The 27,956-nt window shown below is 42.2% G+C and overlaps 1 protein-coding gene across 3 annotated transcripts in view; it reads right to left on the minus strand.

The window, feature by feature from the left end:
- Window positions 1-27,956, minus strand: part of LOC124795504 (peptide transporter family 1) — a 347,550-nt gene that overhangs the window by 158,307 nt on the left and 161,287 nt on the right. The window contains exon 1 of one of the 3 annotated variants that reach the window (XM_047259566.1): window positions 17,594-17,717. The exons of the other annotated variants lie outside the window; for them this stretch is intronic. Within the exon in view, the coding sequence (XP_047115522.1) occupies window positions 17,594-17,632 (39 nt within the window). The 5' untranslated portion in view covers window positions 17,633-17,717. Of the gene's footprint in view, window positions 1-17,593; window positions 17,718-27,956 lie in introns of those variants that run through there. 3 annotated transcript variants of the gene reach the window in all.

The raw sequence follows: 27,956 nt of genomic DNA on the forward strand, positions 1-27,956 counted from the left end.
AATAGTCCAGACTTCAATCCATGTGACTTTTTTCTTTGGGGGTACCTAAAGGAAAAAAATTTCCTCAAACGTCCACGTGATTTAATGGAGATCAGAAGACTTGTTCTTCAAGCTTGCAGTGAAATTACGAAAGACATGTGCCGTAGGGTAATCACTAACTTCAGTGTTCGTTTGAGGGAAGTTAGGAAACGAAATGGTGGACATATTGAGCATGTGCTGAGTTAGAACAAAACTCCATGGACGGCTCTTCATTGTAGTATATGTTCCTTTCAGGTTGTATTGACAATAAAGTTTATATTAAAAAACAAAATAGTAACGCATTTCGTGCGCCACCCTGTAGTTTCTTCGCGTTTCCACATTATAGTCACATTAACGGTCGACTTTTGCAGCATTAGAAGAGTCGAAATGTCCTTGACGGGTATGTTACTCAGGTGACATCCAGTACCTACTTCATGTTCCAAGTCGCTGAGCTCTCCTGATTGCCAGATTCTGCTGTTACTGTTTCTCTACGGTCAATACAGTAGTGCCTAGCTCCTTTTATACCGGCGGGTCCACCTCTAATCTCTAGTCGTCAATTCCACATTACGACGGAATATTCGTATACTTTTGATTAGATAGTGCCCCAAGGCGGCAGCACGAATGGTCTCGGGGGAGTTAACTGGCAGTCTGTTGGAGACAGGTGGCAACTATCCCGCGGAAGTCCATTTAGTAAGTTTCAAGGACCAATTTGAAGTGAAGCATCTAGAAATATACTTCATCCTCTTGCGTATCGATCCGCAGAGAGCACGAAGTCAAGATTAAATACTGCGTGCACAGAGACATTTAAGAAACCTTTCTTCTAGCGCCCATTACACGATTAACCGTGGAGAAAGTGTAGCGTGTGGTACAATTTTAAGTATCCTGTGCCATGCACTTCACAGAGGCTTTTATAGTATTTGTACAGATGTAGATAATGAACGAGATCAAGGCATGTGCTTTGCATCTTCACGTAGTTTTGTGATACCAAATATTTTTAAACTTTCCAAAATAAGAATATACAGGGTGTTTCAAAAATGACCGGTATATTTGAAACGGCAATAAAAACTAAACGAGCAGCGATAGAAATACACCGTTTGTTGCAATATGCTTGGGACAACAGTACATTTTCAGGCAGACAAACTTTCGAAATTACAGTAGTTACAATTTTCAACAACAGATGGCGCTGCGGTCTGGGAAACTCTATAGTACGATATTTTCCACATATCCACCATGCGTAGCAATAATATGGCGTAGTCTCTGAATGAAATTACCCGAAATCTTTGACAACGTGTCTGGCGGAATGGCTTCACATGCAGATGAGATGTACCGCTTCAGCTGTTCAATTGTTTCTGGATTCTGGCGGTACACCTGGTCTTTCAAGTGTCCCCACAGAAAGAAGTCACAGGGGTTCATGTCTGGCGAATAGGGAGGCCAATCCACGCCGCCTCCTGTATGTTTCGGATAGCCCAAAGCAATCACACGATCATCGAAATATTCATTCAGGAAATTAAAGACGTCGGCCGTGCGGTGTGGCCGGGCACCATCTTGCATAAACCACGAGGTGTTCGCAGTGTCGTCTAAGGCAGTTTGTACCGCCACAAATTCACGAAGAATGTCCAGATAGCGTGATGCAGTAATCGTTTCGGATCTGAAAAATGGGCCAATGATTCCTTTGGAAGAAATGGCGGCCCAGACCAGTACTTTTTGAGGATGTAGGGACGATGGGACTGCAACATGGGGCTTTTCGGTTCCCCATATGCGCCAGTTCTGTTTATTGACAAAGCCGTCCAGGTAAAAATAAGCTTCGTCAGTAAACAAAATGCTGCCCACATGCATATCGCCGTCATCAATCCTGTGCACTATATCGTTAGCGAATGTCTCTTGTGCAGCAATGGTAGCGGCGCTGAGGGGTTGCCGCGTTTGAATTTTGTATGGATAGAGGTGTAAACTCTGGCGCATGAGACGATACGTGGACGTTGGCGTCATTTGGACCGCAGCTGCAACACGGCGAACGGAAACCCGAGGCCGCTGTTGGATCACCTGCTGCACTAGCTGCGCGTTGCCCTCTGTGGTTGCCGTACGCGGTCGCCCTACCTTTCCAGCACGTTCATCCGTCACGTTCCCAGTCCATTGAAATTTTTCAAACAGATCCTTTATTGTATCGCTTTTCGGTCCTTTGGTTACATTAAACCTCCGTTGAAAACTTCGTCTTGTTGCAACAACACTGTGTTCTAGGCAGTGGAATTCCAACACCAGAAAAATCCTCTGTTCTAAGGAATAAACCATGTTGTCTACAGCACACGTGCACGTTGTGAACAGCACACGCTTACAGCAGAAAGACGACGTACAGAATGGCGCACCCACAGACTGCGTTGTCTTCTATATCTTTCACATCACTTGCAGCGCCATCTGTTGTTGAAAATTGTAACTACTGTAATTTCGAAAGTTTGTCCGCCTGAAAAATGTACTGTTGTCCCAAGCATATTGCAACAAACGGTGTATTTCTATCGCTGCTCGTTTAGTTTTTATTGCCGTTTCAAATATACCGGTCATTTTTGAAACACCCTGTATTAACATGTGTTATGCTCCAGAAGAAAAGTTCGGGACTTTGAGATGTATACGAGTTACCGCAAGCAAAACGACTCATTGTCACTCTTGGCCCGTGGTTCCTGTGACAACCCAACAGCGTCAAGGTTCCGTGAAGCCTCAAATACACCTGTATCTTACATTGTGACGCAACGGGACCAGATAGTGCGTCATTCACTAAGTGCTCTGGCTATTCTGTAATACTCACGAATTAAACCCCAAATACTACCACGGGGAAACTGTCCCCGTTTTTAGATATTGTTCTCAGAGTCGCCATTTTTTGTGCGTCGAAAGAGGGAACGATCTGCTGTGGCTTCGTAGAACGAGGCATTCCAACATTCACATGAAATAAAAAATCTCAAAAACTAAGAGAAAAGAAAAAGCTGCAAACATGAAAATACCAAATCAATACCATTATCAGAGTATAAAAAATAATCATATCCAACTTCCATAGTTAATAGGCAACTGACGTCCAGATACTAGCCAGTTGGGGAATTCTGTTTTAGTATCGTTTGGCTTGGTGTTCGCTACGCTCGATACACACAGCGTTTCAGCTTCTCCTCTGCAACTATATCTAGTTTTCTAAGCTACATCTTACCCTTTACAGTTTATACTCATATTTCTAGTATAACGGATACTTATCATTTTTCGAGATATGCCTTGCCGCTCACTGTACCCTAAAAAAGGTCAAATCCGACGCCTGGATGACAGTTTACACAAAAAAAATTAACACCTGGTAAACTGACTTCCACTTCTATAAAATGTGTGCTATCTGCAAACTGGAAAACACAATTACGCTGCTTTACTGTTCCAATCAATTCGAATTGTGCTTCATCAGACCAAATCCTGCTACTTGTGCAGTGTGTTGCAAAAATTATTCACAGTACGTAGCGTTCAGTGCGTGTATTGGAACGTGCAACGTTGCTTCCCCTGATTTCAGTACATCAGATCATATTCCAAAGCATAACTTGTGGAAATAAATACGACGACACAGAAGCGACCAGTGCTATAACCAACAACCTATTCCCCCAACTGAAGACCATGGTTTACGGATTTAACATGCGGTAGACAGCAACTGAGGTCCGTCATAAGGACACATTTCCATTCCAGCAACCTCCCAGTTACCTCCACAGGATAGATTTGTTCGACTCAGTATCAAAGGAGATTGGAATTACTTTTTCTCCGCGCGTGAGCAGTAATGATTGACAAGGTATTTTATGTAACCAGGCAAGATGAAAAACGGATGTTCCGCTATCCTTTCATCAGAAAATACAGTTTACAAGATCATCTTTGACTTTTTGAAATATTGTAATCTGCATACTGAAGATGTATTAAAACTAAATAATAATTGAGCTATTTATCCCCAGAACAAACAAGTGTGTGTGTGCGTGTGTGCGTGTGTCATTCTTTATCTCTTCTCTGAACAAGGCGGAAGAATAATATTAGTTCTCAGTTACAATGATGTGTTGTCAGTTATGGCCTCTACGTCATTACACATTTTTAATGTAACATGAATCATCTATGAAATAAGCTTCTGGCCATATTAAGCGTATAGTAAACGCCAAAGAAAATATAAACTAAAGCCTACTGTTTATAAGAATACAATGTTTTCTGTTCGCTCCGGCTATGAACGCATAATCCGTAAATAAAGCCAAGTTCGTTGAAAGCAGAACACTGAACGAAAGCCAATAACGAGAAGAAGGAAGTCTAGGTGCAATGCAGGATCGAAATCCAGTAATGAGAACCTCGTAATTAAGCTAATGTAACTGACTAAACTACATTAAAATACGGCTGCAGCCCTGACCCGTTCCTGCGAGTAGCTCGAACCACGGGACATACTGTGCAGGTCCCTGGCAGCGATCGTCGACTGTGATCTGTGATGTCTGAGCCACAGTGATATTAAACAGTGTATGTTGATACTGCTATCCCATATCACGTGCGCATTATTTACTAGACCCTTATGTGGAGAAAGTACACGAGCAGCACGACTTAATGCTGTTTCCCTTTAACATCGTATCACACACTGTACTATGAGTTTGTGTTGCCACGAATGTGGTTGAACGTATGAGGTTTTGAACTCTGTTGAATTCACAGTTTTAGCAACACAGTGTATATAAAAAAATGTTAAGCCCTAACGTAGGCCTACCTGTAACAGAAGGTGTCTATTTATAAATCGGAGTGCGGCCATCGAATAGGAACTAAGTGTACCATCGAAAGTCTACACTGGTAACTACTTCATCTACATCTACGTGATTACTCTGCTATTCACAATGAAGTGCCTGACAGAGGGTTTAATGAACCACCTTCAAGCTGTCTCTCTACCGTTCCATTCTCGAACGGCACGCGGAAAAAAGGAGCACTTAAATTTTTCTGTGGGTGCCGTGATTTCTCTTATTTTATCGTGATGATCATTTCTCCCTATGTAGGTGGGTGCCAACAGAATGTTTTCGCAATCGGAGGAGAAAACTGGTGATTGAAATTTCATGAGAAGACCCCGTCGCAACGAAAAACGCCTTTATTTTAATGATTGCCACTCCAACTCACATATGATGTGTTTCACACTATCTCCCCATTTCGCAATAATACAAAACGAGCTGCCCTTCTTTGTACTTTTTCGACGGCATCCGTCAGTCCCACCTGATGCGGATACCACACCGCGCAGCAATACTCAGAATAGGGCGGACAAGCGTGGTGTAAGCAGTCACTTTAGTAGACCAGTTGCACCTTCTAAGTGTTCTGCCAATGAATCGCAATCTTTGGTTTGCTCTAGCCACAATATTATCTATGTGATGGTTCCAGTTTAGGTTATTTGTAATTGTAGTCCCTAAGTAATTAGCTTTATTTACAGCCTTCAGATTTGTGTGACTTATCGCGTAATCGAAATTTAGCTGATTTCTTTTAGTACTCATGTGAACAACTTCACACTTTTCCTTATACAGGGTCAATTGGCACTTTTCGCACTATACATATATCTTATCTAAGCCATTTTGCAAGTCGTTTTGATCATCTGATGACTTTACAAGACGGTAAATGACAGCATCATCTGCAAACAATCTAAGACGGCTACTCAGATTGTCTCCTATGTCGTTAATACAGATCAGGAACAATAGAGGGCCTATAACGGTTCCTTGGAGAACGCTGGATATTACTTCTGTTTTACTCTTAAGGTGTTATGAAACGGAAACACTTTTGGATAACTGAATGGAAGTAAATCTAGATTTAAATAAACTTAAAGAACAGTGCAGCTGAAGTATAATGGATAGACAAATTTTTAATCATCAAGCTGAAAAAAGGTATGTAATTAACTTTTTATTCGTTTGCATGTGTGTCTATAGTCCTGTTACAGACTGAAAACCGTGGTTATAAGACAAAGTGATGAGGGAAATCTTCTGTCGTGAAAGTACTTTCGGTCGTATCCCAAGGGTACAGTTCACAATATACATAAATGATTTAGTCACTAGTGGATAATGTCGGGAGATCCATGAGGCTGTGCGTGGAAAGTACTGTTTTATATAGAGACGTCTGTACGCTCTAACGCTGTAGCAAATCATAGGAAGTCGTGCAAGGATCGATGCTTGGTGCAGGGACTGGCAGTAGAGCGTGAGGATAGATGACCATTTATTATTTGACTACACGATTGCTGAACAGTCAGTTAAACTATCACATCCATTAAAAATAGAGCTAGCTGACGAAACGCTCGTTCAACCGATACTTGAGTTCCGCACTTCTGACCGGGACTCTGAAATAGAACTCATGGAGGAAAGATCCGGAGAAAAGCGCACTTTTCCTCTTATGTTAGTAAGTACGGAAGCGTCATGGAAATGCTTCACAAACGCCGGTCGCAGACCCTGCCAGAGAAGCGTTGTGCATTACTTTTGCCGCTCCGAACGCCCAAGTTCATAGAAGAGTTTAATATTTTGCTTCTACCTGTGGACATCTCGCGAAAAGGCCATAAAGGCTCATACAGAGGCCTCCTAACAATCTTTCTTCCTGTGCATTTCTCGTGGCTGAAACAGAAAAGGGCGGGGACAGTTATATATGAAAAATTCTGTAACACACTGTAAAGTGGTTAGAAAATCCTGTTACAGAGTGCACTTGTTCATATAAACGTTTACCTCTTAGCCATAATATTTTTTTGCCTCCAAGTGGTAATACATGCTTGATGTACGCGTAATATCGGTGTGAAAGTGGTTCCTGACTCCTACATTCATTAGTGTAAACGGTAACCGGTCTCCGCGTTTCATCGTAACTTTCCTTTTTCAACCACGTTAACAGCCACATCTGCGTAGTAACATACCCAACACGAGTCACTAAGACACTATATCTGATTTCTACTGTACATGAGTGGGTGCCAAAAATTTGCTCTGAGCAAACACCATTTGCTTACTCTATTAACTAACTGACAGCCTATGCGAGCACAGATTTTGTCCCAATTACCAGCTTCAATTGAACCGCAATAAGATGCACTAAAAATCTATCGCACTTACTAGCTAATAAATTTTCATCTATATCGTAGTCAGGATAGTGTGACGTTTCACTTCTGGTAATATATTTGTTGAAGGTATTGTCAACTAAACATCTTATGATATCTGTTTACATCTACATCCATACTCCGCAAAACAATGAAGCGCATGGCAGCGAGTACTGTCCGTTTATCAGTTGTTATGGCTTTTTCATGATCGATTCACGTGCGGAGCGACGGAAGAATGATTGCTTAAGCGCCTCTGTGCGTCCTATAATCTGATCATGCCTTTGCTATTCCTGCGGGAGCGATATGTAGTGTGTTTTAGCATATGTCTGTATCCACCGCTTAAAGTTAGGTTTTGAAACTTGCTAAGTAGCCTTTCACGTGGTAGTCTGCGTCTATATTCAAGCGCTTGCCAGTCTCTTTTTGCGGCATCTCCATGGAACTCTCCCATGGGTAAAACCTATGTTATTCATGCTGGTCCCCTGTTAGCCCTATTTCGTAATGCTCTCACACTTCAACAAACTTCTAGTATGGGACGCACGAGTGCCTGTAAGCAATCTCCTTCGCAGGCTGGTTGCATTTCCCTAGTACTCAGCCACTGAAAGTCTGCCACCCGCTTCGCAAACGAATGAAACTATGTGATAGTTCCACTTAAAATCACCAGGAATTTTTACACCCACGTATTTGTATGAGTTGACCAATCCTAACATTGATTCACCCATGTTGTAGTCATAGGATACCATATTTTCTCCTCGTTTTGTGAAGTGCAAATATTTATATTCCTAATTTAAAGAAGGATGACGGTACGTACCATATTTTACGGGGTCTTCCTTATTTAGTTTCAGTGTCTTGTTGTCCTGACAAAATACATACAGGACGTAGCATGTTTTTAAGAAATTTATAGCATGACCAAATGGAGAAAAAATCTGGTCATATACAAATGATAAAGAAAATACACTCTTTGACTGAATCAAACTGAACGAGGTACGATTTTTGAGTCTCTGATGTCGGTACTATGTAACGCTTTCACATGGAGAGCAGTTTGTTACTATCGCTCCCGTTGTGCATTGCGTATTGCTTCAGGCCACTGTGTTTAGAAGTGTGGTTTTAAAACGTCAGAATCACAGATTAAGTTACTTGATGTGATATAATGTAAACTTTTCATAAAAATGCCAAAAATAAACTGACGAGATTAAAGCTGAATTCACGACACTAAAGCTGAATTTCCATTTCTGAAATTATAACATCAGTGCTACAAATTGTTTTGCAAGCTTTTTGCGTGTGACAAAATATTTACTCGATTAGTAATGCAAGGTATTTTGATGTCTTAAGAAAAATGTCGTACGATGATCTATGTATCTGTAGCGTAAACCAGGTTTTTTTTTCTTTTAACACAGAACTACTGTACAGATGTGTTAACCAAAGACTCTACAAAATATCGATTAAATTCAACTTACAATTTATTTCCATATTTTGATTTTGGAATTCTGGTCACCCTAATGTAAAGCAAGTTGCCGGTCGTTGGATGGTTGGTAGGTTGATTTGGGGGAGGGGACCAAACAGCGAGGTCATCGGTCCCATCGGATTAGGGAAGGATGGGGAAGGAGGTCGGCCGTACACTTTCAAAGTAACTATCCTGGCATTTGCCTGAAGCGATTTAGGAAAATAACGGAAAACCTAAATCAGGATGGCCGGACGTGAGTTTGAACCGTCTCCTCCCGAATATCAATCTTTGCACCACTTTGAAATCTTATCAAGATTTGACAATATTTATACAGCTTTTATCAGATAATATTTCGTTGTAGATAACTGCATCACCCGCGAAAATCTGAGATTACTATTAACATTGTCTGCAAGGTCATTAACATACGTGAACAGCAATGGTCCCTGCACACTGCCCTCGGGTTCACGTGAAGTTATTTCTACATCTACGGCTGCCTCACCATCCAGGATAACACGCTGCGTCCTTCCTAGCAATAAATCCTCAATCCAGTCATAAATTTCGCTTGATACCCCATACGATTTTACTTTCCATAATATGCATAGGTGTGGTACTGAGTCAAGTGGTTTTTTGGAAAATGAATACTTTATCTATCTGACTGCCTTGATGCATGGCTTTCAGGATGCCCTGTGATAAAAGAGCGAGCTGGGTTTCGAGTGATCGACGTTTTCGGAATCCATGCTGCTTGCCACAGAGGTGGGCATTCTAGGTCAGAATATGTTTAAAGATTCTACAACAAATAGATGTCAAAGATATTGGAAGATAGTTTTGTGGATCGCTTCTGCTGCCCTTCTTGTAGACGGGTGTGATATACGTTTTTCTCCCATTACTGGGCACCATTTCTTCTTCGTCGCTGTTTCGAGCGATGTCACACATGTGGCAAGACACTGGATCTGCATTATGGACGAGCGGGATTCAAATGCTGTGTGACCATCCACATTTACGGTATTTGCCGTTTCGCTAATCACTACAGGAAAATTAAAAGAATTATTGTTTTATTGAAGTTAGGGAGAGTTTCCGTTGCTGTTCAAGACTTTAATGACTTCAATGGCGATGGTTTGATTAACTTTCAGCTGGCTTGTTCTTCGGCACAGCAATGCCTCTACTGTAGACGTGTATGTCGCAATCGCACTGGAGGCGACGTAGGCCCGCTGTTGAGCAGAATGGCAGAGCCACTTCTAGTTCAACGCTAACTGTATTGCTAGTCAGTAGCTCGCATGAAAAAGGAAAGAAGGAAGGAATATTGGGTTTAATGATCCATAGACACCTAGATCACTGGAGACTGAGCACAAGTCCGGATAGGGGAAGGATGAGGAAGGAAATTGGCCGCTCCTTTTCAGAAAGAATCAGCCCAGCACTCACTTTACTCGATTTTAGAAAATGACGTAAAAACTAAATCTGGATATCCAGGTGGGGATTTGAACTGTCATCCTCCCAAACAAAACTGCAGTGTCTACTCACTGCGTCACCTCGCTTGTTTCGCATGAAAATTTATCGTGGAAAAGACAAACGTGACAGCTTACTATTGACAGCACTAAGTATGAATATTTGTGGCAAGTTAAGATTTAGCGCCAGATAGGGATTCGAATAGGGTCCTCAATTGATCCGGCCAGTGTGGACTAGTTGAAGAGTCCAAAAAACTTCACAGATATCTTCCACGTTCCGTCTTGTTAATGGGTCCTCTCCACGCCTTCCAGAATCCACGGAACACTCACCCATGATTGTACAGGGTTGACACTTCAGCGAGAATGGATAAGAAAGAGTCTGATTCAACGCTAGTAGTGTGTGTGTGTGTGTGTGTGTGTGTGTGTGTGTGTGTGTGTGTGTGTGTGCGCGCTGTTAAATCATTGCAGCATGTACTTCGCTGAAGAATCAAAACTATATCATCTTAGTATTAAATATCGTAACAATTATGAAGATAGACCGAAACAAGCTGGCAAAAGTGGTCTCTGACAGGGCGTGCTTCCACAACGGTGAGTAAATTGCAAAAGTAAGGGATGACTTCGAATTTGTACGCCCCCCCCCCCCCCCACACACACACACACAGAAAAAAACTGCTCACAATTACGACGCCACTCAAGATCTGCATAAATGCTTTAAGACGACGCTTCCTGCGACAACAGCAACATAATTACGACAGGTACACTTCAAGACCTGCTCGTGTAGCTTAATATGCAGCACACTGGCACACTGGCTTGCAGGACGGGTACGTGTACCAGATCCTGATCGAATACGCGTGGCAGACTAAAGGCTATTGGTCTATATCACCTGTCAGTGGATTTTTGGGCGACTTTCCATTCTTGTTTACGGAAAGTTCTTTCCCAAAAATTACGATAGCACACAGAACGAAGTTTACACGGATCGCAGCCAAGTGGCTCACAGGTGTTTCGTCGATTAGGTTAGCTGGCGACAGGAAGAGCCTCCGGCCACAAAAGTTAAAATAAACAAAAAATTTAAGAATGGCAAGTCATGAAAACAGTGGATCCCTTACGACAGGATGTAGTCCAGTCAATGAAGGAAAACAAAGGGAAAAATCGGGGAGGGAGGTAGTTCAAAAGTTACTTTTTAATGTTTTTCTGACTACATCGAAAACCGCGGTTCCTAGCGAAAATATTTCTCGCTACAAAATTGAACTACATTCAATTTCTTACAGAAAAGGTCATATACATTTTTCGCTAAGACTGATAGTGTCCATGTTGCAGGGCAAGGAAAAATCGCAATTATTAAAAATAGTGTTGTAATGGTGTAACGTTGACGTTTGTTGTTAAATGGAGTTAAGAAAAAATATTAAATTGTGTACCACATCCAAGTGGGGTAGATACGTATTACGGGATAGTGCGCCGGGGGATGTAACAGGGTGGAGGCGGGAGACCTGTGGTGTAGAACCACGAGGGAAGGTAGATAGCTGGATTGTGCTCATGCGCTTCCCTCCTCCATAGGTCTGCAAAATGAATGATCTGGCAGTTCCGCGTTCTTCCTACCGAACTACGTCACAAAAAGAAACTCCAATGTGTTTCTCAAAGTTGTACAGACCATCATACAGCTTGCCGTGTAAATCCCTGGCGACGCAGTGTTCAGTCATGCTCAGGTGCATTTCTTTTCACACCGTGTGTTAACGCTACGTGGAAAGCGGATATGAATTACTGCTAATACTTAAGAAACGTACATGGGCAGAATCTACGCAAATTTCTGCACATTGTTCTACAATCCTAGAGGGAAAGCCATTCTTAGTCTTAGTGTACGGCAGTTGTTTTCTTCCGGCAAAGGCAACTTCTTCCATCACAAGTGCCGCTCGGTCTTCAGTTTACAGGTAGACTATACCGCCCCCAGCATCTCCTGGCAATACTCATGTAAGCAAACAAAATAACTTACCTGAACTCTTGTTTATATAGCGGAGCTATTTTCAGTTATTGGATATTTATTTGCATTTGTGGAATGAGTTATTACGCAAGAAAATTTCAACAGCTAGAACTGTCAACTGTGTCACACTGGAGAGGCTGTCCCAAGTGTAACACGCTGTCAGTATTATTCGAAAATGTTGATTTCACTGTCTCCACTATCAATGGCTGGGATACTCTTTGCAGCTTGAGGTTATCAAATGCATCATCCCAGCTTCAGCTATCCCAGAATCGGAAGAGGTCTAGAGGCTTTAACTGTCTCCCATTGTAACAGAAGTAGATCACCTTGGTGTTATGGAACTTCCAGATATTTGAACACAAGTCAAGCAATACATTACAGCAGATAACTGTTCGAGATTTAAACATGATTATTCGTATGCCATCAGACATATCGATACCCACTTTTCAAGATTACTGTGGATGTATGGCAAGTGGCTCTACTCACTGCAGCCGATTCTGGGCATTTCCTGAATGTAAAAGGTTTATGCAGTCTACCAGTTACACAATTACTGGTGAGAGAAGTGTAGTAACTTTCTGGTCTTTCACTAATTCACAAAGTGGCTACAACACAGTTACATGGCTTTATAATACACTGGCAACGATAGACAGCAGCAAGGTACCACAATTACCAATCAAATCCTTTTACTAACGACACGACATACATACTGACATCACAAAAATTATACATTTCTTAGCCATTGTTTATAGAAATGTATTTTACATAAAAGCTCACTCAACTCAATAAACCGTGAATAACTCCACTTAAAAAAGAAAAAACCGAGCTCAGTGATGTTATTTTGGCTACTTACGTAAGAGAATTGGACAGTAAACGCTGGAGAGAGAGTCTGTAAACTGAAAAGCGATCAACGCTCAAGGTGGACGAAGCCACTTACACAGGAAGAACGCTACAACTGCCTTACAGGATGACTAAGAATGTCTCTGTAGCAGTCTAGAACAGTGTGCAAAGATTTACATAAAATCTGGCCATGTGTGTTTCTTGAGATAATATTATATCGTGTTAACACACTTCGAGTGGAAAAAATACCCTCCCCTTCCCCGGGAGAGGGTGTGTGTGCAGTGTGTTGCCAGCTGCGGAAGGATCGATACAACTTTGTGAAATACACTGTAGCTTTTTTTTGTTTTTGTGGCTTAGTGCTATAGGGAGAATGGGGAATTGCTTGCTCGCTCTTCATTTTGCAGACCTATGAAGGAGGGAAGTCCACGAGCACGATCCACCGACCTACGTTCCCTCACGCTTCTAACATCCACCCCTACCTACCCAACCGTTCGCATCTTCCAGGCCACAATTTATCCGTTGATACGGCTCTACTGCACTTAGATTAGGCGCACACATTTAATATTTGTTCGTAACTCACTTCATTTAACAATAAACATCAGTGTTACACCACTAAACACTATTTTATATAATCTGCGATTTTTCGGTCCCCTGCAACACGGAAACTGTATCACAGAAAATATGAGGACATTTTTTTACAGGAAATTTAACGCAGTTTAATTTTGTACTAGGAAAAATTTTCGTCGAATGCCACTTTTTAGATATTCAACCTCTACACGTGTCTGTAGGTCATGATATTCCCCTTACCACTGTTCAAAAATTTGCGACTACACGAATTTTTTTCCCCCAGTTCACATTTTTTGGTCTTCGTTGACTGGGCTAATAATCGCTAGGAACGAAAGGAACTCTGGGTCAGTTTACTGTTTCTGTCGCGCTAAATGATATTAACAGAGAAAGTTTTATATCTACGGGACAGGGCTTCAGCGGGTGTCAAGTTAGACTTGTTACCGTATTTGAAATACAAAACCTGCGAGGAAAGCATACTATATAAGATTGTTGTGGGAAAAAATGGAATGTTGGGAACGTTCAGGGATTTGTTCAGACAGGACGTCACCCTACGAATAAATGCAGCCGAAACGGCAGTTGTGCCAGTAGTAGTGTGGAATAACAGTTAAATTCAAAGTCTAACAGTTTTTGGCGCGACAGCGCAACATGTTTAAGAATGCGTGATGTACAATTTTCACCTATCTCGGATGTAAACACTATGGCGCTAACGCTCTAGATGATACACACGACGTGAAAAACGGAGCTAACTGCAACTATGATGAAAATTATCTTTAATACATCCCACCACAAGTGAAATAATGGGTTAGTTATCGAAGCAAATGAATATTGGTTTCCCACAGTAGCATCTGCGCTGAGAAATATGGTGAAGTTATTAAGACTACGAACTGATTCGGAGGAAGCAAAGTCGAATCCGTCTGACTATTCCAGTTTCGTTTTTCTGTTTTATTGGTTCACTTCGGGCAAATGCCGAGTTCTCTCATTAAGGTCATAGCAGGTAACTTGCCCAGCCCCTCAGATGAGCTTTGGCTTCGCCTCTACTGAACACTACTTCTAAGACGACCTCCCTTCCAGAAAGGCCGGCCGAAGTGGCCGTGCGGTTAAAGGCGCTACAGTCTGGAACCGCAAGACCGCTACGGTCGCAGTTTCGAATCCTGCCTCGGGCATGGATGTTTGTGGTGTCCTTAGGTTAGTTAGGTTTAACTATTTCTCAGTTCTATGGGACTAATGACCTCAGCAGTTGAGTCCCATAGTGCTCAGAGCCATTTGAACCTTCCAGAAACTTGGAAGCGAGATAAGTAGCACATGAGCAAAACATTCAGGAGAAGGAGGTGGCACTATAGGCGTGAAATGTAAACCAGTTCTCACAAGATGCAGCGTAGTTCTTTGGATTCCGTCACTTAGCAGAGAAGGAAAAAGGCAAGTACCTCAAAGCTATCATTTTCCCCTTCTATGTTAAGTTTATTTTCTTTTCTTGTGTCGCGAAAAATGAAACGCAAATGAGACTGATACCCAGTTCTTCATCCGCTTGAGACGTTAAAATCAAAAGAACAATATAGCAAGCCGTGAACAATCTCTCTGATCTGGGGCTGTCTCAGATCGTGCAGGGACCACGAAAAGCAGCGCCCACGGCTTTCGAGATGTCACCGCACCATTAACAAACTATTTACGAGGCTGAAGGTCCAAATCATGCTTGTATTGGAGAGATTAGAACCAAGTCTGTCTAGCTTAACTAAGACGCTGCTTTTCCCTGAACAATTAATTCTTACACTCCTCGGAAGGTACCAACGTGCCGTTGTGTTGGTGCGGAGCGTCAGCGAAGGTGACAATTGATTTCATCTTAGAGGTTAGGGAATCGAATCAAAAATGTTTGGAACAATATGACGTGAACGTTGATTTTAAAGAAAGAGGGGAGTCACAAAGCAGCCGTTTGCACAGTGCTCGCGATAACGTTAAAGGCTGCACCAAGGTCGCGAGTCGGTCTGACAGCACACAAGCCAAGCCGAACTCAGCCAAGCGCACCGCTCGCTGTCAACTCGTGGTCTTATCGGAGCAAGTTTTCCATTCGCTTCGTGCCTAACCTCAGAGATAGTCAAATTTCGACGTGAGCGTCAATATAAAGTACTGCGCGTCGAGATTACATGTAAAGTTACTTTCCTAGTTTTAAATTCGTAATAGTGAACACAGAAACAATGAAAGAATACAGTCTGCAGCGTGAAGACCTATAATCTCTGGGTAATTTTGCGAACAGTTTGTAGCAGTGGGCAGAACCCACATCTTGCAGCTACCGAGGGACGTGAAATGTTAAACACTCGCCGAGCTGAATTTATCATAGCATGAGAAACATTTTCTGTTTTGAAACGAATTTTTCTTTCCTGATCTTTGATTACTCGGCTAACAGCTGATTTAGACACGACATGAGAACCAGCTGTCGAACATAGGAGTTAACGATCAATTTCTTTTTTGTTATGCGATAGTGGCTGGATCATAGAATACTCTATGTACTCTAATGCACTCGCGAAGCTTTTCGTTACTAATGATCCAAAGTGGCGTCCCGATATGTGCTGTCACCGCTCAGTTTCGCGGGTTCCGTACTGATTGTCATTTTCTTGGGTGAAACACATTTAGATGTTAGCTCTTTGAAAATTTCTCCTCTAACAGTGCGGCTTTCCACACTACCTGCAATGCTAACACTGTTTCCAATTTTTCCTTCGTATTCAAATGTCCTGTTGCAAAACTACCTGTGCGTTATTTGCGTAGGTCAGCAGTGAAGGGTGCAAAAGCAAAGTACAATTTTACGTACCGGTACGTAGAGTTATCCAAATTAAGAAATTTTTTCCTTCCAAGACATAACGTTAAATTTAAATACTGAACACTTTCGGAGCTTCTAAAATCATCTCAGCGAGAAAGTGAAGCTCGCTGACACTGGCTGATAAGTTCAGCAGGCTGTAAGACAGTTTTCTGTTAGTTATATGTTCCCTAGATCGTGTGAATGATTTGCTTTGTAGAAGTTATGTGTAACATGTCAGCTTATAGGATATGAATATATCAATATTATTGGACATTTTTCAGTCCTACTCTTGGAACTACACTAAAAATGTAGTTTTTTTACATTCTACCAACTTTAAAAAAGTGATCTATGGAATAGGAGTAGATGTCCAGAAGAAACGGTTAGTTTTAAAAGTTGTTTTGCTACCTGTCAGACATTTAATGTTATTGGACAAATGATCAAAAATTTTTCTTCCTGCGTATTGAACTCCTTTCTGAGCCACTGACAGCTTCAGTGACGGGTAATAAAGATACAAAATGGTTCAAATGGCTCTGAGGACTATGGGACTTAACATCTTAGGTCATCAGTCCCCTAGAACTTAGAACTACTTAAACCCAACTAACCTAAGGACATCACACATCCATGCCCGAGGCAGGATTCGAACCTGGGACCGTAGCAGTCTAATAAAGATCAATTTTTCCTCTATTGTTGTACGGACATCACTGTTCTCAAATTGTTGTACATTACTTATGATGAATTTCGTTGGTGATTATGATTCTGAATTGCGTAGGTACAGTCAGAATGCCTACTAGGCGACTACCAGATGACTGTGAATGAACACGTATTATTCTTACTGCTGGCTTTTGAGCGTCCACAACTTTCCAAGTGAAGAGTAATCCCGAAGAAATACCCTAAGCCATTGACACAGAATATATTAGGGCGGAGTTTGTTTTTGCGAAGCTATTATTTACACTAAGAACTGAAGCAGATAAACTTAAACACGGCAGATTCTAACGACTTCCTAAATAGGTTGAAGAAAGCATCATATGTACTATTCGAAGACAGCCTCAACGTAATCTAAGATATTTTATTTATATCTGTTCCCCACTAATCACACGTGTACTAGTCCGCGATTTCTTCGAGGCGAACGGCGAGCCACACTTTCACCCGTCAGCTGACGCCAAACGACTGTCCAAACTGACAGCTGTGCCAATTCACACGCGTTCCGCCACTGGGGTACACACATAACACACTGCCGAGAAACCGCCTCTCCGTCGCTTCCAGCCGACCTCTGCACTCCTCCAATTGGACCCCAATTCGCACTCGTCGATGCAAACAACTTGTCACCATCAGGTTCTGTAATTCGCAGAAGAGACGGGCGCTCGCAGGGCCCGGCGTCGCGTCCCCGCGGCATTAGCGAAAGTAGGACTTGTCAGAGTTGAAGGCTGCAAGCCGCGCGGGAGGAAAACTGTGCGCTCGGCTGTGTGCGTACCTTCTCCTGCTGGAGCTCCAGCTGTGACACGGCCCCCATGGCCGTCGCTGGCAGACTGTCGCGTCGGCCCACGAGGCGGCGCTGCAGCGCGACCAGCTGGCGGTGGGGGCAACTGAACAGCTGCCCGCCGCGTCGCAATATGCGCGCCCGCCTTTCACCGTTCGCCTTTTCTTGCTTCCGCTAATGCTTCTATGCCGCCTAGAGACCGCTTTAAGGTTCCCTACACCTGCACCAATTTACCGACCGACCGAACGATCGATTTCGCGGCAACCTACACACCTACCAACCAACTGCACTCAGCTATTATAGCGCCGCTCTGTTGTTGTGATTCATATATCATAAGTGCATTGGTTTATATTCTCCGAGAGTCCGCTTGGTTTTATACAGAGACAAAAACGTGTGTTTATCTTGGCTGTTTTAAAGGTAACAAGGCTAAGAAGTGGCTAGTGCAAAGAAAGAAGTTCGCCGCCGGTGTGGCCGAGTGGTTCTAGGCACTTCAGTCTGGAACCGTGCGACCGCTACGGTCGCAGGTTCGAATCCTGCCTCGGGCATGGATGTGTGTGGTGTCCTTAGGTTAGTTAGGTTTAAGTAGTTCTAAGTTCTAGGGGACTGATGACCTCAAATGTTAAGTCCCATAGTGCTCAGAGCCATTTAAACCATTTAGAGAAAGAAGTTCTCTCACGTTTTGTTACTTTATTTGGGGTCCGGTGATTTTTCGTAATTATCTCACTGGAATCACATTTGGGAAGAAAGATTGGATTGGTTTCTTTGGGGGAAGAGACCAAACAGCGAGGTCATCGGTCTCATCGGATTAGGGAAGGACGGAGAAGGAAGTCGGCCGTGCCCTTTCAAAGGAACCATCACGGCATTTGCCTGGAGCGATTTAGGGAAATCACGGAAAACCCAAATCAGGATGGCCGGACGCAGGATTGAACCGTCGTCCTCCCGAATGCGAGTCCAGTGTGCTAGCCATTGCGTCACCTCGCTCGGTGTAATTATCTAAGAATGGATGAATCTGCATTTCAGAGCTGCTGAACATCAACAAACCATTCTTTACGAAAAAAGGATATGTTCGTGAAAAAGTATGTAAGCTGCGAGAAGATGCTGTTAGCTGCTTGGTAGACGTTAACTGAAACTCAAATTCAGTGCTGTTGTATCCCCACAATTATTAACTAAAATGATTTCTGAAACCTGTAACGTGATTCCTACTTGGCCGAGGAAATACAAAATGGTAAATAAATAAATAAAAGACGTTAATGTAAATTTATCAATGTACTTAGGTACGTAGGATAAAAGATTACCTGTTAGTTTAAGAAATTCATTTCAAATTCGAAGAAGGAAGGCTAGATATGGTGGTGGCGCGCACATCATCTAATGAATACAACAACAGATACATAAGGAATGAAACTATTAAATACAACAACAGATACATAAGAAAACAGACTTGTAGCAACTGTTGCAATTGTTTTAAAAAAAATCCACACTTTGCGCTTCTTAACAGACATCTTGGATATAGGCTGGAATTTCTTTTAACACTTAAAACGACCAAACAAATATATTTTATGAATTAATGTCCATTGAAAGTCGATATTTCGGTTTTTACACTTTATTTCTGGTAAGAATCGAAAATAAAAACTAACAACAGAAATACAGAAGGTCGATAGACTTTTATTCTCTCTGCGTGGCACACGGGAATCATTACGGATTCGTTTAGAAAAAAAAAAGTGCTTCATTTAGTGCATCTCTATTGCTATAATCTTCGCACGACGTGTCCCACAAACATCTGCGTCTTTGGATTTATCCTGAAACCCTGTCTTCAAACTTTCGTCCACCTCGCATCCTATTATGTATATTAGAACAGCGTTCAACTCCGCGCGCAGTGACGAAAGACGAACTTTCGTTGGGCTGTTGGCACGACAGCGCCACACACTGCACAATTAGTTGACTAGAGGGTGGGAGCCGTTGGAAAAAAAGCTCGTCGGTCGGTCGGTCGGTCGTATTGCCTACACACGTACAGTTTGTCGGTCGGACGGGAATTCGCGCGTGTGCACCATCAATTGATTTGTATTTGCAAATAAGCATTTACACTTGAGCCAAAGAAAGAGAATATGAGAGCACGAACATCGAGGCATACCGTGTGTCTACAGCACTACCCTGCAGTTCACAGTTACGCGCCTGGCACAGGGTTCCTCGTACCGCATTCAAGCTACACTGAAGCGTCAAAGAAACTGATATAGGCATGTGTATTCAGATACAGAGATATGAGAATACGGCGTTGCGGTTGGGAACACCTATGTAAGACAACAAGTGCCTGGCGCAGTTATCAGATAGGTTACTGCTGCTACAATGGAAGGTTATCAAGATTTAAGCGAGTTTGAACGTGGTGTTACAGCCGGCACGCGAGCGATTGGACACAGCGTCTCTGATGTAGTGATGAAGTTGGGATTTTCCCGTACGAACATTTCACGAGTGTACCACGAATATCAGGAATCCCGTAAAACATGGCATCTCCGACATCGCCGCGGCCGGAAAAAGATCCTGGAAGAACGGGACCAACTACGACCGAAGAGAATCGTTCAGCGTGACAGAAGTACAACTCTTCCGCAAATTGCTGCAGATTTAAATGTTGAGTCATCAACAAGTGTCAGCGTGCGAACCATCCAACGAAACATCATCGATATGGGCTTTCGGAGTCGAAAGCCCACTCGTGTACCCTCGATGACTTCACGACACAAAGCTTTACGCCTCGCCTGGGCCTGTCAACACCGACATTGGATTGTTGATGACTGGAAATATGTTGCCCGATGGGACGAGTCTCGTTTCAAATTGTATCGAGCGGATGGACGTATACGGGTATGGAGACAACCTCATGGATCAATGGACCCTGCTTGTCAGCAGGGGACTGTTCAAGCTGATGGAGGCTCTGTAATGGTGTGGGACGTGTGTAGTTGGAGTTATATGGGACCCCTAATACGTCTAGATATGACTCTGACAGGTGACACGTACGCAAGCATCCTTGTGATCACCCGCATCCATTCATGTCCATTATGCATTCCGACGGGCTTGGGCAATTCCAGCAGGACAATGCGACACCCCACACGCGCAGAATTGCAACAGAGTGGCTCCAGGAGCACTCTCCTGAGCTTAAACACTTTCTCTGGCAGCGAAACTCCCTAGACATGAACATTACTGAGCATATCTGGGATGCCTTGCAACGTGCTGTTCAGAAGAGATCTCCACCCTTCGTACTTTTACGGATTTATGGGCACCCTGCAGGGTTCATAGTGTCAGTTCCCTCCAGCAGTACTTCAGTCGTTAGTCGAGTTCATGGCACGTCTTGTTACGGTACTTCTGCCTGCTCAAGCGGGCCCTATACGATATTAGGCAGGTGTACCAGATTCTTTTACTCTTGAGTGTATTTATCTAACATATCACTCTCGAATAGCGCACGGCGATAAAGAATACTTAAATCTTTCCATCTGAGCTCTGATTTCTATTATTTCATTATGATGATTATTTCTTCCTGTGTAAATGGGCGCCAACAAAATATTGTCGCATTCAGAGGAGAAAGTTGGCGATTGAAAAGGTCTCACCGCAACGAAGACGACTTTGTTTTAATGGCTGTCACCCCAATTCGCGTATCATATCCGACGTTCTCTCCCATATTTCGCGATAATACAAAACGTTCGCCGTTCTTTAAACTTTTTCGTTGTCCTCCGTCAATTATGCCTAGAACGGACCCCATACCGCACTGCAACACTGTAGCACAGGGGGGACAAGCATGATGTAAGCAGTCCCAGTTATTCGTAACTGTAATCTTTAAATATTTAGCTGAATTAACAGTCTTCAGATTTCTGTGACTTATCGTGTAACCGAAATTTAACGGTTTCATTTTAGTACTCATGTAAATGACCTGACACTCTTCATTATTTTGATTCAAATGACACTTATCACACCATACGGATAGCTTGTCTAAATCATTTTTCAAGTGGTTTTGATTTTATGACGGCAAATAACGGCAACAGCTGCAAACCATCTAAGAGGACTGGTCAGGTTATCTTCTAAATCGTTTATGTAGATCAGGAACAATAGAGGCCTTGTATCACTTCCTTTGGAACGCCAGATATCATTTCTGTTTTACCCGATGACTTTTCGTCTGTTTCTACATAGTATAATCTTTCAAACAGAAAATCACGAATTTAGTCGCACAACTGAGACGATACTTCATGGGCATGCAGTTTAATTCGAAGTCGGTTATGAGGAACGCTGTCAACAGCCTTCTGGAAATCTAAAAATATGGAATTAATTTGGTATCACCTGTCGATAGCGCTCATTACTTCGAGAGAATAAAGAGCTACTTGTGTTTCACAAGAACGATGTTTCTTGAATCAGTGCTGACTTTATGTCAATAAATCGTTTTCTTCGAGGCAATTTATAATGTTCGAACACAACAATGTTTCAAAATCCTACTGCAAATCGATGTTGGTGGTATGGGTCTGTAATTCTGCGGATTACTACTGTTTCTTTTCTTGAATATTGGTCTGACCTGTGCAACTTGACATTCCTTAGACACTGATCTTTCGTTGAGCGAACGGTTATATCTGATTGCTAAATATTGAACTATTGTATAATATATCCTGTAAGGAACAGAACTGGTAAACAATCTCGACCGCAGACCTTGCTTTTATAAAGTGATTTAAACTTCTTCGCTATACCGACGGTATCTACTTCTAAGTCACTCACATTGGCAGCTGTTCTTGATAGGAATTCTGAGGTATTTACTTCGTCTTCTTTGGTGAAGGAAATTACGAAAATATAGTCACGATGGAGAACGGAACCGTACAGCATGGCGTTGGAAGGGGAAGAATTTAAGTGTCTCAGTTCGTACGTAAACGTGAAATGCGTAGATGTAGTGCACTTAACGCTTAATTGCAGCTCCAGCTTTCCTTAGCATTAGTTCAAAACTTCGCACATATTTCGATTGACGCTATTCGTTGGCTTCTCATTACAACGGAGGAGAAAATTTGAAAGCAGAACACTGTTATCGATGATCATTGTAATCTGGAGTAAGGCTAGCATTTACGCTATTATTATTAGCAACCGGAGACATTGACATAAGCTATTGTTTCACATTTCAGTAGCTGCCTTATACCAGATAGTTCCTGATGTCTACAGCGACATATGCGAAGCGCTTGAAAGATTTTATTAAAGTGCGTGTAAACCATTCTTATTTATCATGCCAATCTCTAACATAACAATGATACACGAGCCATGTAATTGTATATATCATCAACGTAAGCAAAGGGAATGATCAAATCGTCCATATATTTCAATTTTAATCAGCATATTAGATACATGTTCGCACTTGTTTTTCTTTCAAGGAAATTTACTGTGCCTTTACTTTTTAATATAAAGAATTATGAAGCTTGTTCTTATTCATTTTGTCTTTCTCAGGTCCCCAGTAGGAACTTTAAGTGCTTCGGCGGTTTTCTACCGATCATATTTCTTTTGCTTCGACATCTGTGCTGTGGATCTCTTGGATCCCAGAAACACATATGACATCTGTATCTTTATATACGTAATACTTGTATTCTCTTCGGGTCACTTCATTGCTCACGCAACTCATATCAACTGTTGTGTCTTTTATGCGACTCAATTTATTATGACAAGATGATGAAAAAAACAGATCGTTAATTACCATATAGAGTAGACATTGAATCGCAGACACGCGTAAGAAACGACTGATATCCTCGTACACCTGAACTTTCGGCTAAAAGGCCTTCTTCCACAGTAGAAAACACACGCACGTACACACAAGCACCGTTCCCACACACATGATCACTGTCTCTGGACGCTAAACCCGGAATGCGAAGGTGAATACGAAAGACTAGGCAGGGTGCATCATGTTCTCGGACTTGTGAGAAGTAGCAAAATTTTTAGGGGTCAGAGACGCAGCCTTCATTGGCAAAAGTGAAAGCGGGACGGATAAGACTAATGTGGGTGCAGATGACTGTGGAAGGATATAATTCCCATCTATTACCCGTTAATAGGTTCAATAATTTTAGTCTGCTATTGGGCTTTTGTTGGCCGGCTAGTTGACGGAACGCCATGTCAGTTAGCGGTCGAAGGGTAGTCCAAGATATCTTTATGTCTTAATAAGATGGATGGGATAGCTATAGATGGTGTGATGGAAGTCAGGGAGACGGAATCCTATGATTATTGTCTGATGAATAACATTTCCGTAGCAGTGTTTATATTGGAGTATCGCTCTGAGCCACGCTTCAGCAGCGATAAGAGCGTCGATAACCTCTGCTTGAGTTTTCTTCGCTAGTATCGCGTGTGGATTTTATTGCTTGTTTTGTTTCTAAGATAACCCTGAATACCATCTCTGTCAATTATTAACGTATACAGGAAGCAAATGAATCTAACAATATCATGGGCCACCTGTAGAGAAATTTGCTTTTCTGTTTCTGATAGTCTCCATATAGAATACATTATACCGAAGGAACACTCAACAGTTCTTCATGCTCGCAGTACACTACTCATGAAATATTCTTTGTCAGCATCTAACTAATGCCTTAAAGCTACGCCTTAAAGAACCGGGTCAAAGTGAACGATCTTCATAGTTAAGAGCAACAAAAGCTATAGTTTCATCAGAGTCAGGCAAAGTTCCTTTTAATGAGCTGGATAAAGGTGTAAAATTTTCATAGCCTAAAGTAACAAAATGTATAGTTTTATCACACTTAGGCAAAGCACTAACATCAAAAAATTTTGGACCTTATGTCTGACAAATGCAGAAAGACCTACTTGTTCCATCATCGCTTTGTTTTCCCCAGTCATCAAAATTAATGTTTGTGAACTCAGAATCGTCATCAGCCAGTCCACGTAACAATATACTGGGTGATCAAAAAGTCAGTATAAATTTGAAAACTGAATAAATCACGGGATAATGTAGATAGAGAGGTACAAATTGACACACATGCTTGGAATGACATGGGGTTCTATTAGAACAAAAATAAAAAAATAAAAAAATAAAATAAAAAAATACAAAAGTTCAAAAAATGTCCGACAGATGGCGCTTCATCTGATCAGAATAGTAATAATTAGCATAACAAAGTAAGACAAAGCAAAGATGATGTTCTTTACAGGAAATTCTCAATATGGCCACCATCATTCCTGAACAATAGCTGTAGTCGAGGAATAATGTTGTGAACAGCACTGTAAAGCATGTCCGGAGTTATGGTGAGGCATTGGCGTCGGATGTTGTCTTTCAGCATCCCTAGAGATGTCGGTCGATCACGATACACTTGCGACTTCAGGTAACCCCAAAGCCAATAATCGCACGGACTGAGGTCTGGGGACCTGGGAGGCCAAGCATGACGAAAGTGGCGGCTGAGCACACGATCATCACCAAACGACGCGTGCAAGAGATCTTTCACGCGTCTAGCAATATGGGGTGGAGTGCCATCCTGCATAAACATCGTACGTTCCAGCAGGTGTTTACCAGCCAGGCTGGGGATGATGCGATTCTGTAACACATCGGCGTACCTCTCACCCGTCACGGTAGCAATACTGACGTTTTGCTGTCCACCGCCATCTGTCGGAGATTTTGTGAAATTTGTTTTTTTAATAAAACCCCATGTCATTCCAAGCACGTGTGTCAATTTTTCATCTCTGTCTACATTATTCCGTGGTTTATTAAGTTTTCAAATTTATACTGACTTTTTGATCACCCGGCAGATCATTTTTAAACATAGAACCAGAATAAATCGAATGCCTGTTCTTTCTATACTTCCTAAGCGCGGAAGAAAATTCCAAAGATGGTTGTAGTAATCAGTCATTTTTCTGAAGTTATATACACCTGCAACGTGTTTCTTTTTCTTTTTTTAATATGACAGTCTTACGAAGTAAAAGCTGTCATGGCTCTCATTATTTTTCGAACAGTGGCCCGTAACTCGTCGTCTTGTGGTCCATGTGACTGCCTCCAAATCCCTTGTTCCGATTTCGATTTCCAGCCAAGTCGGAGATTTTCTTCGTTCGGGGACATCTCGCCTTCATTGGCACACAAGTCGTCGAAGGGCGACAAATAGGAAGACTTGCAGTAGGCGCCCAGAACAACCCCAGATAGGGGCTCCCGCCCAATAGTGCAGCATGATCATTTCATTTCACTTCACAACAGTTGCAGCAGGAAACGAAAACACCAGGCTTCTAAGTAACTGATCAGTAGGCAGATATCTGAAAAGAGAATCAGAATTCGGTAAAACATACGCAATTTTTTCCTGTGTATCAGATATTTGTAGTTATACAGTATGGTTTCCAGAGTAAAGTACTGCCACGCGTACATCACTTCATTTTTCAGCAACTGCAGTACGACAGAAATGGTAAAGCTTAGGTGATACAGTTAGGACTTCTTTGGCTTCATTTCAAAGCCACACTGCTCGACACTCGGCTCCACGTCGTTATTAAAGCTGCGTCAAGAACGCCTCGTAGAAGCTGAGAACTACACTTTGCTCCAGTCTGTCTCTTCGGCGCTCTTATAGCTTATCACAGGTCTAACATAAACGTACCCTAAAACTGATGCTCCGTATGACGGCTTTCGGCTACTATTTTTCCTTCTCGCAATTTCGGTTTCGGCGGCATACACCTCAAACATAGACACGCACGGAGCGCAGGTTGCCGGTTCGATTGCTAATGGAGTATTAAATTTTCAGTACCAATATTTATCCAAAAAGGGAAGAAAAGATGGAAGAGTACGGTTAGACGGGATTCGTTCACGACAGATTTCCACGGTTTCGCCTGTGTACGCATCCGCTAATCACCGTGCAGGGCACTGCTAAGGATACTTTGTGCCTTTGGTAGACTCTCCCTTTCCTGTTCCTCTCGCAAACATAGCGAAAGGAAAACTATTGCCTGTATGGCTTTGTACTAGCCTCAATCTATCTTATTTTGTCCTTTCAGGTCTTACACAAGATGAACGATGGAGCCTCTACAATCGTTCTGCGGTCTGTTGCAAATGCTTCTTTCCGTGAGCACGTTTATGATTAATTTTAAGGTTCAAAAGGTTAAGAAAATTCCTTCACATTTTCAAAATCCTGAAATTTTTTTAAAAAAGTGGATACTTCTCGTTAATTACTAATGGAAACACAGTTGAAGTTTCTCTCTTTAAATCTGTACCACTTTTGAACCACAATCTTTTATTGGCACCTTATAATGGGATTTACTACCATTTTCAATTTCTTTAATTTTTCCGACAGTTCGTCTGCCTTCTCATCAGAACGTCAGCGTCCATAGGTTTGAACAACTTGCATAAAATATATTTTATTTAGTATAAAAAACTTGCCATTTATTCCAAATTTCTTTAACAATTGTAGTATTGTTTTTAATTTTATTGTTTACAATAGAGCTTACATCTTAATTTTCTCGCTGCTCTGTTCCTCTTTTTTTTTTTAAACATACGTGCGGATTTTAAGGCCATTGAAGCTCCAGTTTTACGCCGCATTTCTGACAACCCCGTTGAGTGCTTTTCATTTTATTCAACTCCTATTCCATCATCATTAACGTATCAAACTTCGTGCAGCGAGATGCAAGCGAAGAAGTAGCTAGAAGTTCCCATGGCTTAAAGCCATTGCATGATTTTCATCAGCCCATTCCTTCTCTTTTACCAAAGGAAATCGCCAAGTACAGCCATTTGTGTGCAGTCGTGAACTAGACAGACAATGCGCTAAGTGTACGCTGTTCATTGTGTCAACTTGCTCAGTCATTTCAAGCTTATAACGTGCGCGCATTGTCAGTTTACGACCACAACATTTGTCAGCACCGGTAATTGCATGCCGAATTTTCGTACACCTCAACGACGTGATGCAAACATTCAACCGTTATCACGAGACAAAAAAATTAAGATATGCCTCCGTAGTGGTCGTCCAGTCTCTACACACCAGCTGATGAAAGCTGTCTATAAATTATGGGTCGAAGGCCCACCAAGTAGCATACGATAGAACTTTACGCTGCTTTTTCGGACGTTACTGGAAAGGCTGTGTCGTTCGAGGCAGAACGCAACAGTCTTCAAAAGATCGATTTGGCCAGCAGGAATCTGATCAGAAGCTTCCGGCCTCCCCAAAGTAATGCGGAACTGACAACTAGATTAACGACAGGCGGACCTACCAGTATAAAAGGAGGCGGGTGTGTATTGTGTTCTCAGTGGAGATGCAGTAAGAGCAGAGTGGGAAGATCAGGACTTGGAACTAGCACTATTCATATTGGATTTCACCTGAGTGACGACTCCATCAGCGTCATTTCAACCCTACTAAGCCTGTCCAAGTCGATTGTTGATGACATGTTTGTGAAGTGGAAACGCCAAGGACCA

This window comes from Schistocerca piceifrons, chromosome 4 (genome assembly GCF_021461385.2).
Source record: "Schistocerca piceifrons isolate TAMUIC-IGC-003096 chromosome 4, iqSchPice1.1, whole genome shotgun sequence".
NCBI classification, from domain to species: Eukaryota; Metazoa; Arthropoda; class Insecta; order Orthoptera; family Acrididae; genus Schistocerca; species Schistocerca piceifrons.